The 15,727-nt window shown below is 45.0% G+C and overlaps 1 protein-coding gene across 1 annotated transcript in view; it reads left to right on the top strand.

Moving 5' to 3' along the window:
* The window catches only part of ITGA8 (integrin subunit alpha 8), a 721,129-nt gene that overhangs the window by 266,381 nt on the left and 439,021 nt on the right, over positions 1 to 15,727 (top strand). The window contains exons 10-11 of the mRNA XM_086941818.1: positions 12,448 to 12,504; positions 12,618 to 12,670. Of these exons, the coding sequence (XP_086797944.1) occupies positions 12,448 to 12,504; positions 12,618 to 12,670 (110 nt within the window). The remainder of the gene's footprint in view (positions 1 to 12,447; positions 12,505 to 12,617; positions 12,671 to 15,727) is intronic.

Below are 15,727 nucleotides of genomic sequence, written 5' to 3'. Positions count from 1 at the left end.
CCCTATCTGATTCCAAAGAGGCCGGCACCCCGAAGCGCGGGATAAGCTCCCTAAGCAGTAACTTGGCTACTGTGAGGGTGTCGCACCTACGTGTAGGGTATGCCTCAACCCATCTGGAGAATACGCAAACAACCACCAGGACATAGCGGAGGCGGTTGCACCTTGGCATTTCAATAAAATCTATCTGCATTCGATTGAATGGACCTCCTGACCTCCCTATGTGGCTCAGTGCAACTGGTGTCTTTTTCCCTACATTCAACTGCTGACACGTCACACAACGCTGGCACACTGCTTCAGCTGCTACTCTGAACTTAGGGTTGTACCAGGTCTGTCTAAACACTCTCAGCATAGCATCTCTTCCTAAGTGGACAGGACCATGTATGTGTCTGGCCATTGGGCTCACCATCTCATTGGGCAACACTGCTCTGCCATCTGCTGAGACCCAGAAATGGGCCTCACCCACCACGCATCCTGCTTTTTGCCATGTTTCTTTTTCACAATCAGGAGCATTTTCTTGCATGTCTTTCAATTCGTCCCAAGTATCAACAGTTTCTAATATCATGGCTAATTCAGTCCTTACATTTATTCCACCCACTTCCACCTCTGTGAAAGAGTACCCTGTTTCCGCGCAATACCGCGCGACTTCGTCGGCATATCTATTGCCTTGTGACACGAAGTCCATATTTCTGGTATGTGCGGTGCACTTCACAACCGCGATACCTGCTGGACATTGCAACGCCTCTAACAACAGGTGCACAAACTCTCCATTGCGAATGGGAGAGCCTGAAGAGGTCATGAAACCTCTTTGAGACCACAACTGCCCGTAATCATGAACTACCCCGTAACCATATTGGCTGTCAGTGTATATGGTGACTCGAATTTGATTGCTTGCCAGGCAGGCACGCGTCAGGGCAATAATCTCGGCCACCTGAGCGGAGTGTACTCCTTCCAGGCATCCAGCTTCCACAACTCCAGTAATTGTACAAACAGCATAAGCTGCTCTCAACTGCCCAACTTCGTCTCTTACACATGAGCCATCGACAAAGAAAATTTCGTCTGGGTCAGTCAGTGGCTCATCTACGATGTCGGGTCTTGGTTTGGTGCATAGTTCAGTCACATCGAGGCAGTCATGGTCTGTACATTCATCATCATCCTCAATATCGTTTGGAAGTGGCATCAAGGTAGCAGGATTTAAAACAGAGCATCTCCTGAGGGTCACGTTCTCTGCAGCAAGAATAACTTGCTCATAGCGCGTGAGCCTGCTGTTTGTCAGATGCTGTGTTTTGGTCCTGGTCATCAATAATTCAACAGAATGGGGCACATGCACCTCTAACGGATGCCCCATGACTATGTTTTCACACCTCTCAATGCTGACACCTGTTGCGGCAACGGATTTGAGACATCCGGGCAACGCTGTGGCTACTTGGTCTAAAGTAGCCGAGAAATAAGCGACTGGTCTACGGCATTCCCATGAATTTGGACTAACACAGACAGCGCGCAACCCTCTCTCTCACAACAGTAGAGCAAGAATGGTTTATCGTAATCTGGCATTCCCAGAGCCGGAGCACGACACAAGTCCTCTCTCAGCTGTAGGAACGCCATCAAACAGTCTTTGTCCCATGGTACCGGATCACTCACTTCCTTGTGCGTCAGTTTTTGCAAGGGTTTTGCTTTCAGTGAAAAGTTTGCAATCCACTGTCGGCAATATCCCACCATCCCTAGAAACATCCTGACTTCTCTCTGTGTTTTAGGCGCATTCATCTTCATGATGGCCTCTATCCTGTCTGGTGACACTTTTCGTTTACCTTTCTCAATTCTGTGTCCCAAGTACTGCACCTCTGTCAGGCAGTACTGCAATTTTCCCGGGGACACCTTATGCCCATTTTCAGCTAGGTGATTTAACAACGCAATAGAGTCTTCCCTGCAAGCTTCCTCTGTTTCTGACGCCACAAGAAGGTCGTCTATGTACTGGACCAGAACTGACCTCTGGGGCAGCACTAGACTTTCAAGATTTTTCTTCAGAAGCTGGTTAAAGATCGATGGGCTCTCTGTATACCCCTGAGGAATACGACACCATGTTAGGACGCGACCTTCCAGCTTAAATGCGAAAAGAAAATGGCTCTCTTCGTCCAAAGGGATCGAAAAGAAAGCCTGGCAAAGATCAATTACAGTGAACCATTCTGCTTGGAACGGTATCTGAAACAGTATCACTGATGGATTCGGTACCACTGGACAACATGAAACGACTATGTTATTAATCTTTCTGAGGTCCTGCACTATCCGGAATTTCCCATTTGGTTTCTGCAAACCCATAATCGGGGAGTTACATGGACTACCCACGATTTCCTTCAGTATTCCCTGCTTAATCATGGACTCAATCACGGGTTTTATGCCTGCAATCGTTTCTGGAGTCAATTTATACTGAGGTGTTCTTGGAAACTCAGCATGAGGTTTCACTAATTTTCACTGGGTCTACTCCTTTCACCAACCCAATCTCTTCGCCAGTGAAATCCCACACTTCTGGGGACACAGTCTCTCTCAGATCCCAGGGGAGCTCATCTACTGTCAGAGTGGGATACAGCTCCACACATATTCTAGAATTTGCGACTTTAAAGTCAGCATCATCGTCATTAGTCAATACCTCCACTCCCTGTGGTGTGCAGTATATGGTGCAATTTAGTTTGCACAAAAGGTCTCTTCCTAGCAGACATACAGGACTAGAATCGCAAACCACAAACTGGTGCTCATCACTGTACCTCCCTATTTTCACCTGCACGGGCTCGGTCAGTGGCCTGGTCATTCTCCTGTTAGCGACCCCCACTACTTGTATGGTCTCTCCAGACATGGGCAGGCCTGGAACAGCGGCTGATCTGATCGTGGATCGAGTGGCTCCTGTGTCCACTAAAAATGTCGTGGGGAACCCTGCCACTTCGGCCTCAACATAGGGTCCCCTCTGGTCCACCTCTAAAGCTGCCCCGAGAGTGCAGTCATCTCTTTCCACTCTCTGTCCCGTTAGTGGGTCCACATAATAGCATTCCTCTCCCCCGACAAACAGGGGCATCTGCCTATATGTCTTACCCATAGTCGCTACCCTGGGTGCCTGCGGGAACTGGGCTCGGGGAGGAGGCCCCCCCCCTTTGAGCACCTTTCCCTGGTACTGCGTTACCCCTCTTGTAGGCGCACTCTGGGTCTCTTCCTCCTCTATCTCCTGTTCTCCTATCTCAACATTATAGGGACACTCGCGTTTCCAATGCCCCACCTCGTTACACTGGTGGCACCTTGTCGTTTTCTTTAAGGCAGCTATATCTATCCTAGGTCTAAAGGTGGAGTTCTCCTCATTGCCCTTATTCTGGCTATATTGTTTCCTTCCCCCAGTACCTGTTCCTGGTTGCTGTTGCTGCTGTCCCCCCTTCCCTGCTGCCTGCATCTGTACCACCATCAGTTTCTCCTTTAGTTTATTAGCCTTGGAGTCTATTTCATCACAGCAATACCTGGCATATCTCAGTATTTCATCTAGGGGCTTATTTTGCCAACAAATCAAGTGTTGCTGGATCATCAAACTAATATCCGGTCTCAGGCCCAAGACGAACTTGGACACAAATTGCCCTATGTCCTTTGGATCCATTACATCCAGACCGCTATACTGTTTAAACGCCTTCAGCAATCTCTCATAGTATTCGTGGACTGTCTCTTTGGGTTCCTGTCTTGTTCGGTCTATTTTGACCCAATCTATGTCTTGCATTGGCACTTTATCTTTCAGCCAAGTCATTACTCTCTCGAATTTTGCCATTACAATCTCAGACGGCCCATTAGTCTTAGCATCTCTCTCTGGCTCAGTTATGGGCCACTCAGCGCTAACCTTGCATGCCGTCCACAAATCTCCGGGCACTACAATGTCAAACAACGTGTTCAGATCTATCCATAGGACCTTTGAGATTTTTACGAATCTCTCAACTTGCTTGTACCACTCCACTGGGTTTTCCCGCAATTTAGGGAAGGAGGTGGTAAAAGCGGCTAAATCTCCCCTACTCCACGGGACGTGGACGTAGGTCCCATTTGCAACTTCCCTCAAAGGGTATGCCTCTACTCCCTGCTGTCTTCCTGGTGTCATACCAAGTGTGCTTCTCCTGACGGTCCCTTTCTTGGACCACCTCTCTTCCCACTTATCTAGTGCCCTCCATGTCCTTATTCCAGTAATCAGTTCCCTTATGTGCGTCTTCAATCCGATGGTTCTCCTGTCATCTTGGTCTCGATCTGTGTAATGTAGCCTGTGGTTACCCTGTAATGCTTTGGTCCTTGACAGGTCCACCATATATTTGCCTGCTAGTTCCACTAATTTCTCATGAATTGCTCTCGCCTTTCGAGTTACGTCCTTTGCCATGAACAGAATTTCCTCCTGCTCATACATTTCCATTCTTTCTAAGGGCAGGGTACCATCTACCATGTCATCCAGATCTGACCTTAAGCTGGAGACATCGAGTCTTTTGGCTTTTATCTCCGCTCGCAATATCTCTTTCGAGGGAGGTTCACAGGTTTCTCTCCCATCCCAACTCCGGGCCCTACGTTTGGGTTCGGGAGAGTTAAGGAGTGCTCTCCCTTGCTCCCACCTTTCTAGGTCCCATGCTCTGCCATCCGATCTTGGAAGGTGATGGAATACTGGCCTGTTACCCCCAATCTTACTTTGCCCATTCTCTCTCTCTTCTCTCTTTTCGCAGCATGCCTCTCTGCTATCCTCTCTCCGGTCTCCATTCTCTCTCGGTCTAGTATCACTCAGTATCTGATACGATCCTTCCTGGTTCCCCATATTCCCTGGACTTCGCTCATGGCCGTCATCACAGGGACTATGGTGCGACCTCTCGCAACTCCCATTCTGTTCTCTGTTGCCGGGCACACAGTGAATACACTTAAAGCTGTCTCTATACTCTCGAGTCCTTCGGTCTCCTTCGTTATGTTGTGGGCGAGACACCCCCCCGTTTTCTGGGCCCCCGTTTTCTAGGCCTGATCTACCTCCACTCCGGGCCCAATGGGTGACTCCCCTACTCTCGTTCTCCCTCCCGTCCCACTCCGGGCTGCTCTCCTCAGCCCCGCAGTGAGTCCGGGCTCTGCTATCCTGACTTTCTCTTCCAGTTTCCGCAGCTATGATGCTCTTGTGAGCCTCAACTGCCTCATCCCACTTCTTCATGTACTCGTTTAGCTCCTGAAAGGATTTCCGTCCTGATCCCCTCATATCTTCTGGCCATCTATGGCCCCCTGGATCTCCTGCTGTGTGTACCGGGGTGCTCCAATCTTTTGGTATCGGCAACAGGCTTGGGGAGTTAATCGTATCGTTCCTCCTTGCCATCTCTGCTCTTTCTCTGTCCCTCCGTGCCCGTTCTTCCCCTCTAGCTCTCTCTGGGTCATATATCGATACTATAGGACCTATGGTAACAGGTACCTGTAGTGCATCGGGTAATGCGTAGGACGTGGCACACTCCGTTTCTGGCGCCCTTTGCACCACGAACCTCCCGACTACCTGCTGCACTTGGCTAGGCTGGGACAGTTCTTTCTTTGCAGCGGGATCCCAATCGGAACTGGGAAGCGGCCCATGCTGTCCTGCATTGCCCCCCCCCTTTCTCACTATTCTCGACATCTCCCCCTGCTCTGTTATACGGGGGTGGCCTGTCTGTCAATAATCTGTTTATCAGGCTGTCCTCTGTCTCGCTCTCATCATCTTCTTCTAGGGGGCTTTTGTTCCCGGGCATTTCTAACACTGGATACAATTTATTTACTTCTATGTTATGCACTCTCCATCTTTTAGCATCCGCATCCCACTTTGCATCTTGTACTACCCTTACCGATCGTTTCACCCTTTCTTGTCGTCTGTTCATGTTCTTTTCATGCGCCGCCCTAATCCACGCATTAAGGGCTTCAAACTGGGTCGGTCTAGGCAAGGGTCTCGTTGCGGTCATAATTGCTTTTAATCTGTGTAACACCTCTAATCTGAACGTCCCGTACTTTGGGAACGTCAGTTCCTCATTTCCGTCTGTAATCTTACTCCACTCTGAAATCCACAGAATTGTGTGCAGCCCAACATTTGCCGCCATATAATAAGCCGGCGTACCCTCCGGCGGGGCTTCTTCCCCTTCATAAGATCTCCGCCTCTCTCTTTTAAACAGCGCTCTTAACCATTTAAAACACTTCATAATTATGCGCAAAATTTCCAGCTTGAATACTTTGTTTACTTCCTGATGACAATCCACCAATCCTAGCGCGGCTTTTCTAGCTGGCCTATCGCAGCGCGGTCTTTCACCGGCCGGCCAATCCCAGCGCGGCACTTTCTGACGTCACTAGTCTCCGCTTCGCAGCAGCACCCCTCCTTTCTCAGCTCTCTTCGCGGTCATGCACGCGTCCCATTCATACACCGAAAAATGACTACTTCCGACCAAGCGGTCACTTCCCTCGACTGTACGTCCACAGTCTATTTGTAATTGTCAACACAACTGACGAGATGTCTATCGTCTCTCTGATAGGTTCTTTACACACACAGTAACTTCCGACCAGCGTCCGTTACTCACGCACTCACTCTTACGTTCCCCCTATCTGGTCCTTCGGGTGATCAATGGTACCTCATGACCCCCTCCACACTTGTTGACAATTACTCTGGGTGTCCGATACACCCGAACCACTTAAGCTCTCCTTGAACTTAAGATTTTCACCGGTTGCGCGCGCTCACAACCTGTTCCACAGTCTCTCTACAGGCATTCAACTCCGCCAGACATTACAACATAGATACAACACAAAAACACCGCAATCTAGCACGCATGACCCTTTATACTCACTCTCGACCGATACTGCTGCTTTTTCTGTCTCACGTCATCCGGTCCTTCTTCGGCGGGCGGTTCTTCCGATCATCGGTCTCTAGGGGCCTTGGGGTAATCTAACCTGGCCTAGATCACCTTCCTCAAGAAGGCAACCATCCTCTATAGCTACCAACTGGAAGGGCGAGATTTTGATCGATACCTTATCACTATTGATCTAAAACCCCGGTCTGGTCGACTGAACCTTTATTGCCTGTCATTGAGGGAAGAAAGTGCATCTCTTACCAAGTTAGTTCACCCAATAAAGGACTCCGCCCAAAGGATCACAAACAACTTCTAGCTTTCAAAGATTTATTATAAAGTCAATATAAGTTGAAGATACAGGCATCTCAGAATGAGATTCACAAGATAAACAGCCCCAACTACATACATGTGGTCTCTGAAAGCCCTCAGACGAGCAACGGAAACTACAAGAACCAATTCTAAAAATAAAAGGGCTATTAGCATAGACACGTATTGTGATCTCTCAGTCATTTACAGCCGGAGGGAAAATACAGGTTAGGCTGTTCCTACCCTGCTCTAGATGGTATCCCTACTTAACCAGGTCTCAACCTATCAAAAAGGTGTCAGCAGTGAATGACCCCCAAGGGAAGTCACCCACTCTCAAGCTCTTGGTGAAAACCTATAGTTCTCCAGTTATGACCCCTCTCTGCCTACCCATCCGCTCTCTAAAGGGTCCTCAGGCATCTGCTCTAACTCCACCCAGGGGTGCTGTCCCTAATGCAAAAACATAACAACATTTGGGACGCCCCTCGTGAGACGCCCCTCACGTGGTGTAGCTTCTGGCTTTTTCCATGATGAGGCTTCGTGGTTAGAGTTGACCTTGCTTCTCAGACTCCTCTCCGGCCCGCTGATACCCCTTAAAACATTCCGGAACCCTCCTCCATGTCTGGTCCGTCTCTAGAACAAACTTCTATTCATTCAATTATAATTGGATCCCCCCTTTTCTCTTGCAGACAGACATCGGCAGCCAAAACCCCAATTCTCATAGACTTCCAACTAAGTTTTGCAACATTCCTCGGCCCAAACCAGTATGTATAAATCACTGTTTAAACACTTCAGGCCTACAGCATTTCTCATAATGATTATAGCATTCAACTTCTTCTTTAATTAATAGCATGTTAGTACTCCTATTCTATTATTCGGTAAACACATCTATAAATCATGGCCTATTAACGTTATTACTAAAACATTAGTGCAATCCATGTCGTGAAATGAACCACCTTCCCCCTCCCTTCTAGCTCTGGCCCTGAGGCCTACCACGTTCTACGTTTAACCGTATGCCATCTTACATTTTAGCAGCTACACGACATGGATTCAGGAACAATCACGTCTAATAAAATCATATAGTTTCACACATTTCTGCATTAGTTCCACTTCTACTTAAATCTCTACATTAACTACACATTTCAGAATATAGATGTAGGTACTATCAGCACTCATGGCATTTCTCTTCATGACTTGTGCTTAGTACGTGTAAGTGTGGTGTATTTCTACATTTAGGTCAGTTTGCGCTCTCTCATACTCTTTTGTAAACTCCATGCAACTCTCAGGAAACGTTTCCCTATCCCCTTGTTGCACAATTTTAAAACTAGATCACAAAATATGTCTTTCTCTCTTTTACAGCAACTTTGAAATCCGCAGCTGTGTTACGCAGTACTAAATTGCATTAAATGCTGCTTGGGAACCAGGAAGAGATATTGACTATGTAGATATATACTGTCATGTTTTACTAGTTTTTAATACATGATATTACTACTATCTTGTATCATTTTTTTCAATATTTCAATTGGTTTTTATAACAATCTGTCTTTTTGCATTGCAATAGGCACTTCTATGGTTGTTTGTGCTGCTGAATCAAGTGCGATTTGACCTTTGAAAAAAAAAGTTCAAAGTTGGGTGAATGGCCATCAAAATCAACGGTGACCTACTAAATGCGTTATACCTTGAAGGGAACTGATGTGATGCTGGTTTCTTTCAAGGTACAGAAAAGATCGCCGGGCCAGCAGCGATCTCTATCAATACCAAAATTTGATGGTGAAGACTCATCTATTAGTATAAATGATTAACCTTCACTTATTTTATTATCAAACACAATATTGGCACAAATGTTTATACTTTCCAACTACGTTCTAAAAGACTTGATGTCAGGACTTACTGGAGAGTGTCCAGGGACCCAGGGATGGCAGAAAGCTCCTGCCTACTTCTCCAGCTTTAAAGTTTTTTGGGAGATGGCAGTGAGGTAGATAGCCTATCGCGCTGTAAGCCTTGTGCCTGATTAGAGCGCTGCTTGATTCAAAATTTCACATCCCTGTTATGACCTTTGTTTCTTTAATGCATCCAGTCCAAGATGGCCGTCATTGACTTCTGGGTTGATGATTCTTCACTTCCAGGTCAAAATAGGTTCCATCACTGCCTTCTAGTCTATTCCTGATAACATCCATAGTTGGTGGGTTCAACTGCTGACTAGTTCGCTCATCCAGTCCCCCTCTTACTTTTAAGTGTAGCTTTTTTATGTTTTTAAGCCCACCTTTGGGTTCTTGTGTAGCTTGTTTTCTCTGCCTTTCGTACATCCCCAGTGTCTGCTGTACAAACAGGGTAAAGGGACTGAGGAGATTTGGAGGCTTGATGCTAATCTGTGCAGTCCTCTACTCTAGTCATGTCACTTCATTGTCCTTTATTTTACCGATTTAAAAATTATTTGTGTGTCCTGCTCACGTGACTTCAGGAGCAAGTCACAGTTAATCACAGAAAAGCTTTTATGAATCTGGCTTTGAGCTACTATATTGCAGTATTGATCAATCGATTAACTTGCTATTTTTAAAGTAAGCTATGCCTCCTCTCTCAGCGTCATCAGAATTAAAACAGACGTTTCTGTATTATACAGCCATTTAATACTTAAAACCGTCCATGTGCACTCTTCTCATGCTCTTTAGCCATGCCCAGAATGAGTTAGGACATATTTGCTTGATGTACCTGCTTCAAACTCCAGAATATGATGCACTTTTTGTGGCATATCACGTTCATCCTATGTTTCTTACTGGTTAACATAGCCTTTCTGGGTTTGTTAGGGAGCAGGTATGTGTTTGCCTGGAAAGTAACCTCCATGCATGGAACATTCAGAGTATAGTTTTGTCCCGTGCTCTCTTGGGAAAACAATCCCTGGAATAAAATTGTTTCGAGTTGAATAAAATACAATAGAATACCATAGCATAGAATGTACATTTTCGACTCAGATGGCTTCTTCAACCCACGTATTATTAAAAGGAAATGTTTGTACTGAGGAAATGTAATACTGTCAATACATTTCGGCCAATCACCTAACCTTACAACCAAATATAGCTCGATGGATGGGGCTCAGTCGGATGTCGAGGTCACCTCCTCAGTTTATCAGCCTGCCTAGCAAACAATGGTGTGGATTATGACTAATTGCTTAGGTCTAAAATTGGGCAAGGCTAATACAAACATTTTTGGGTTAGGGCAGGTGTTTTGGAGTGACACGAGTCATCAAGCAATGGAGACGTCCTAGCCAAGGGCTAGCAAGCCTGTGGCATTTGAATGCAGTCACTGTGCATTGTTAGCCAGATTCATGTAACGAGCCAGGGATGAGGCAACTACTTATATAGCTCTGACCTAATTTTTATTTATCCCAAGTATTGAAGACACCTTACATTTGTTCACAGCTAGACTGCAGGAGCGATCTGGTTTTTAAGCTTTCATGTTTGGTCAAGAATAAGCAAGTAGTGCAGAATTCAGAGTTATGATTGATTGAGTAGGGCGATCATGGTAAGTGCACAAAACTGGCTCCAAGGGCCTGATCAAGAGTTGATTGTTAGATTCCAACCCATGTGTAAAACCCTGTTTACGCATGGGCTGGAATTCTGAGTTAAAAAGAATTTAATGCATCCGGTAATTATCGGATGTGTTAAATACCTCAAGCTTCGTTAAATTTCATATTGATCGTACCATGTGGATTTTGGTGTGTTAAACACAAAATACTGCATGTTATTCCCCAATTACTTGTGATAGGTGCTATTTATCGGACCCGATAAATAACGAACCCCAGGGTACCTTTATTTACAAGGTGCAAAAAAATAGCACCTTTACTTGTATTCAGGGCCTCAGTGTTACACCTCGACTAAATCCACCTTCAAAATGGTGCTATATTTCTCACCTTGTTCTAGGGCTGATTTAGATCTTAGCAGATCAGTTCCCACCATCGCTTTTTTGACGGTATTTGCGCCCGCCTGCCATATTTAGATGTTGGCTGGTACATAGATGAAAGACCACCAGAGTGCATCCAACTCCACCTGGAAATCTCAATCGCGTTGATGGTGGTATAAGCAGAAGCAGCTGTCGACGTCTCCAGCACAGATTTACGCACCGTCCCAATTACAATGTGCCTTTGATCTTGGCAACTGTTTCAGGAATCCCTCTCCTTTGAGTTGTCGGAATCAAAGGAAATGAGGTAAAACATGCCGCTTTTCCTGCTTCCCGCTTCCATTTTCATCTTGTACCTTATCGTCCAGGTCCCTTATTTGCTGCATCATTTGCTGCACTTCTGCATTATTTTCCTTATGTGTAATGCAGTAGTGTTCATTGTCCTACTCATCTACGTAAAATTAACACACCTGTATTGACACTTAAAAAAATATTGTTGTTGTGGTACTTGTAGGTGTTGCGCTTGTAGTGCCTGTGGGTATGCAATCAAGTAGTGTGTGTATGTTGTTTGGGTGGCATGCAATATGCACCAAAAAGGGGCATAACACATTACCTACATATACATAATGGCACATACACAAAATATATGTTCAGTAAGATAATGATGAATAGCACTTACTTGTCTCTGTCAGAACATTGCTCCCAGGACTCCACCAGCACAACAAGAACATCTAAATCTGCTCATCGCAAACCTTCTGGCATGACGGTAACAGAGTACTGTTAGCGGGCAGAGAAGAAGCTGCCATGGTGGTCTCCTGTCACAATATCTAAATACCACGGATGGACCGCCGCTGTGGTGGGATGGTGGTAGAGACACCAAGATCAAAAACATGCCCTTAGCTTTTAAAACTCTTTACTCCCTTGGATAACTCTGAGCCACTTAGTTTCCAAAACTGTTACAAAAGTTGTTTCCCTCGTTCAAGTTTCTTTTCTTTTCTGATTTATTAAGTGAAGGAATCTAAAGAACACTCATGTTACAAAGCAGAAATTCTTAATGTACAATAATATTTAAAAAGTCAGTATCAGATTTTGATTTGGCATCCTAGGCATATTAAGGTTTTAGTAACAGTGGAAGGGTCTGAATATTCACTTCTATTGGACTTCTTGCAAGAGTTTGAGGGGCATTTGCAGGAGTAAGGTAGCAAAATCCACCCGATACTTTTCATTGGTAATGGAAAATAAATCACAGGTGATCCTGGGATTAAACAAATATTCTAGAGCATGTGTATTTTTACACAGATGTCCTGATTCTACTGTTTCATTGCTTAGCTCGCTGGTTAGCTAATGATATAAAAAGAAATAAGATGAAAGTGCAAAAAATCTGCTGAAATAAATTACAAAGTTAATTGCATATTTTTCTTTCCCTTAGGTTACCATAATTAATTCCACAGACTTGACGTTTATTCAGAATTTTACTGGAGAACAGGTAATGACATATTGTAGTGTAATGTTAAAGTAACGTGCTATATAATATCATAACACATTGAATAAATATGTCTTTAAAATTGTAGATTCCTATGTTTGCATTTATTTTTTCAGATGGCATCCTACTTTGGTTACACCGTTGCAGTCTCCGATGTTAACAATGATGGGTAGGTCATGAAATTCGATTTTCCATCACTACTCTGCATTTGTGATCTTATTGTATTTAAATAACATATGTGCGAGCTAGAGCCAGAAGAGGCATTCGAATGTTTTCAAAAAGTTGAAGTTTATATATTAGTTCACAGTCTGTTCTCCTTCGTGGACTTGAAACCAGATATCCTTGGTCTTCGTCAACAAGTCAGGTCAAAGTTAAGTTCACACTTTCTGCCAACTTTACAGGGTTTTGTGAACTGAACAATATATTACAAATTTACTGGATTTTTTAGGAACTGATGAGCAGGTGTAGTACTGTGTACCATATTACTCGTCATCAAAGACTTCTTTAACACTGGGAGATAAAAATAAAAAGTAATATGTTTACAGACTGTTAGTTTACATAATTAAGGGGGTCGTGTGAGTTTGTGTGAGGTTGTAAACTGGCAGAGGTTCCACATGCACCATACCCCCATTCAGAGGCAGGGTTGTTTGTGGTGGCAAAGCCTCTGTTGGCTCCACCCTAGGAAATCACCTTCCAGCAGCCCACCCATCTCTGGGTCGTCTACTTATGAGCACCAGAGGGCATTGTGGTCACCTAGCAGGAATAAAACTGAGATTGCTCCATACCTTCGGAGAAAACTCCCAACATGTCAGCGCCATCACTTTTTGCTTTCACTAACAATAGTCCCCCACGTCCGATGTTAGTTTTGTGAAACAAAGGATTCTGCCCTATTTACATCTGAGTTCCCTATTGAGACCTATTTGGGGAAAGGAGAAAGTATGATTCATTTTGTTGTCTTGCTCTCCCTTCACTGGCTTTCTTTGGAAAGCAGGGTTTTATTTAAATGTGGATGTATTATATAGACAGTCTTCTCCTCGTGAAGGGCATTTCAACTCATACTAAAATATTACTTCTTTATGACTCTTGATCTACGAAAGTCCACTAAATGACATCACTTTAAAATGTGAGCAAACCAGTGGTGGCTCCTCCACTGAGGCGGAGGAGCGTTCAGTGCCAGCTGCTACCAGAAGGGGTGGTGTGAAAAAAAAAGAAAATTGACTTACCTGGAACGGGAGGCCGTCCATCGCCTCTCCCCCATCCTATTGCGTCTTACTGTCTCCAGTCCCGGCCAGCAGCAGGAAGCACTCAGGCACACAAGCGCCCCTGAGCCAATCACAATGCTTCACTGCAGCATTGTGATTGGTCTGAGTCCTGTGGTTCAGGGCTCAGACGGAGACAGGGAGCCTGTGCATGTTCCTCACCAGGCTGTGTAATGCAGCCTGGAGGAGACCATGCAAAGTGCGCATGAATGCTTTGCTAGCCAGGAAGGCCGGCCAAACAATCATGCCCACTTAGGGAGTGGAAAACACTACTCCCCCTGCTCTAGCCAGCCCCACCCCACCACTGACTGCAATAGGAAAAATAAAATTATAATAGCGATGAGTTTTATCATTCAATTTTTCCATTTAAGCAGCGGGACGACGCTCCACCTCCTTAGCGGCGGAGCCACCCCTGGGAGCATTGCCCCACTGCCCTGTGAGTAGTTCAAAAAGTAAAAATAAAATGATAATAACAGAATTTTATTATCATTTTATTTTTCCGTCATGGCTCAGCTGGTTTGCATTTTAGGTGCGGTCGGGGCTGGGCCGTCGCAGGAGCAGTGGGAGGAGTGGTGGACACTCTATAAAGTGCGTATTACGTTTTAACTGGTCGTCTTGGGCTGGCCAAACAGTCATTCGCGCTTAGCATGTGCTCCACCCGGCAGTATTCTACAGCCTGGATGGAGACCATTCATAGGCTCTCAGTCCCTGTCTAACCACGAATCACGGCGCTCAGACCAATCACGATGCTGCTGTCATGGTGGTGACAGCAGCATATTGATACCGACCCTGTCTAAGCGCGAACCACGGCGCTCAGACCAATCACGGCGCTGCTGTCATGCTGGTGACAGCAGCATATTGATTGGCTTGGGTCGTCTGGGAGCCCGTGTGCTTCCTGCTTCTGCAATCAACCGAAGAGGACTGAGAGGCAGCGACCGGCCTGCAGATAAGTCATGATTTTTTTATTCATCGGCCCGCCACCCTCGTTAAGTACTCAGCTGAAATTGGAGCAACGATGCAAAGAACTGGACAATGTGGTCTTAGGCTCCTTACATTTGTCTTTTTTACAGTTTCTGAAAATGTGCCTGAACACTATTACAATTTCGTTGGCAGCTAAAATTAATCTACTTTTTTCAAATAGGTTTGCACATTTGTTGCGTTATACAATGCTACAATATGATACATTCTGTGATTCACATTATTAGCTTACTTTCTGTTTCCTGTTATCAGAGAGCAAATTATGCAATGTTATGTTTCAAATTTACCTGAATTTCACAGTAAATTATTTGTATTATTTTCAACCAAAAAGAAATGACAACACTCTGAGCAATGCCACCACATTGCAGCCATTGATATTAATACACGCACATCACTGTATAATTACACAGAACCAGTATCAGTGCTCCTGTCCCCAAAGCCTTCCCATATTTCCATTTAGAGTGTTTTGGAACCAATAAGTAATAAATAAGTGTATTTAACAAAAATATGTACGTGTGTATGCTTTTAGAATTACATTATATTGTTTGGAATAGCTCAAATTACATTTCATTTGGGTTGTACCCTTACAAATATAAGTGAATATAATAATAAACCACAATGTAAATATTTCACCTTCAGCTAGCCTAGTAGTTTCCACAACCCTTCCTGGCATTGATGGGGGCAGAAGGTTTGGGAACATGGGAAGATTCAACTTCTGTCTGCCTCACACATGCATAACATGGTCGATAGTCATTTCAGGGATCCCTACTTGAACAATAGTGTCTTGCAAAGTTAGTATACCAGTCTTTTACAGTTTTGTGTCACCTACTCCTCCCTTGTATAATTGTTCCCACTCTTCCACCCCTGCATTGCCCTAACTCTGGCTGTGGCTGGACCTAAATCTCAAAATACATCAGGGACTCATTTTAAGTTGCCAAGAGATTTGGGTGCCTATTTATGTAGGAGTTGCGTCACCCTGCACCACGCAA

This window comes from Lissotriton vulgaris, chromosome 10, assembly GCF_964263255.1.
Source record: "Lissotriton vulgaris chromosome 10, aLisVul1.2, whole genome shotgun sequence".
NCBI classification, from domain to species: Eukaryota; Metazoa; Chordata; class Amphibia; order Caudata; family Salamandridae; genus Lissotriton; species Lissotriton vulgaris.
Note: the sequence above shows the minus strand (reverse complement) of the source record. Positions and strands in the feature narration are given on the sequence as shown.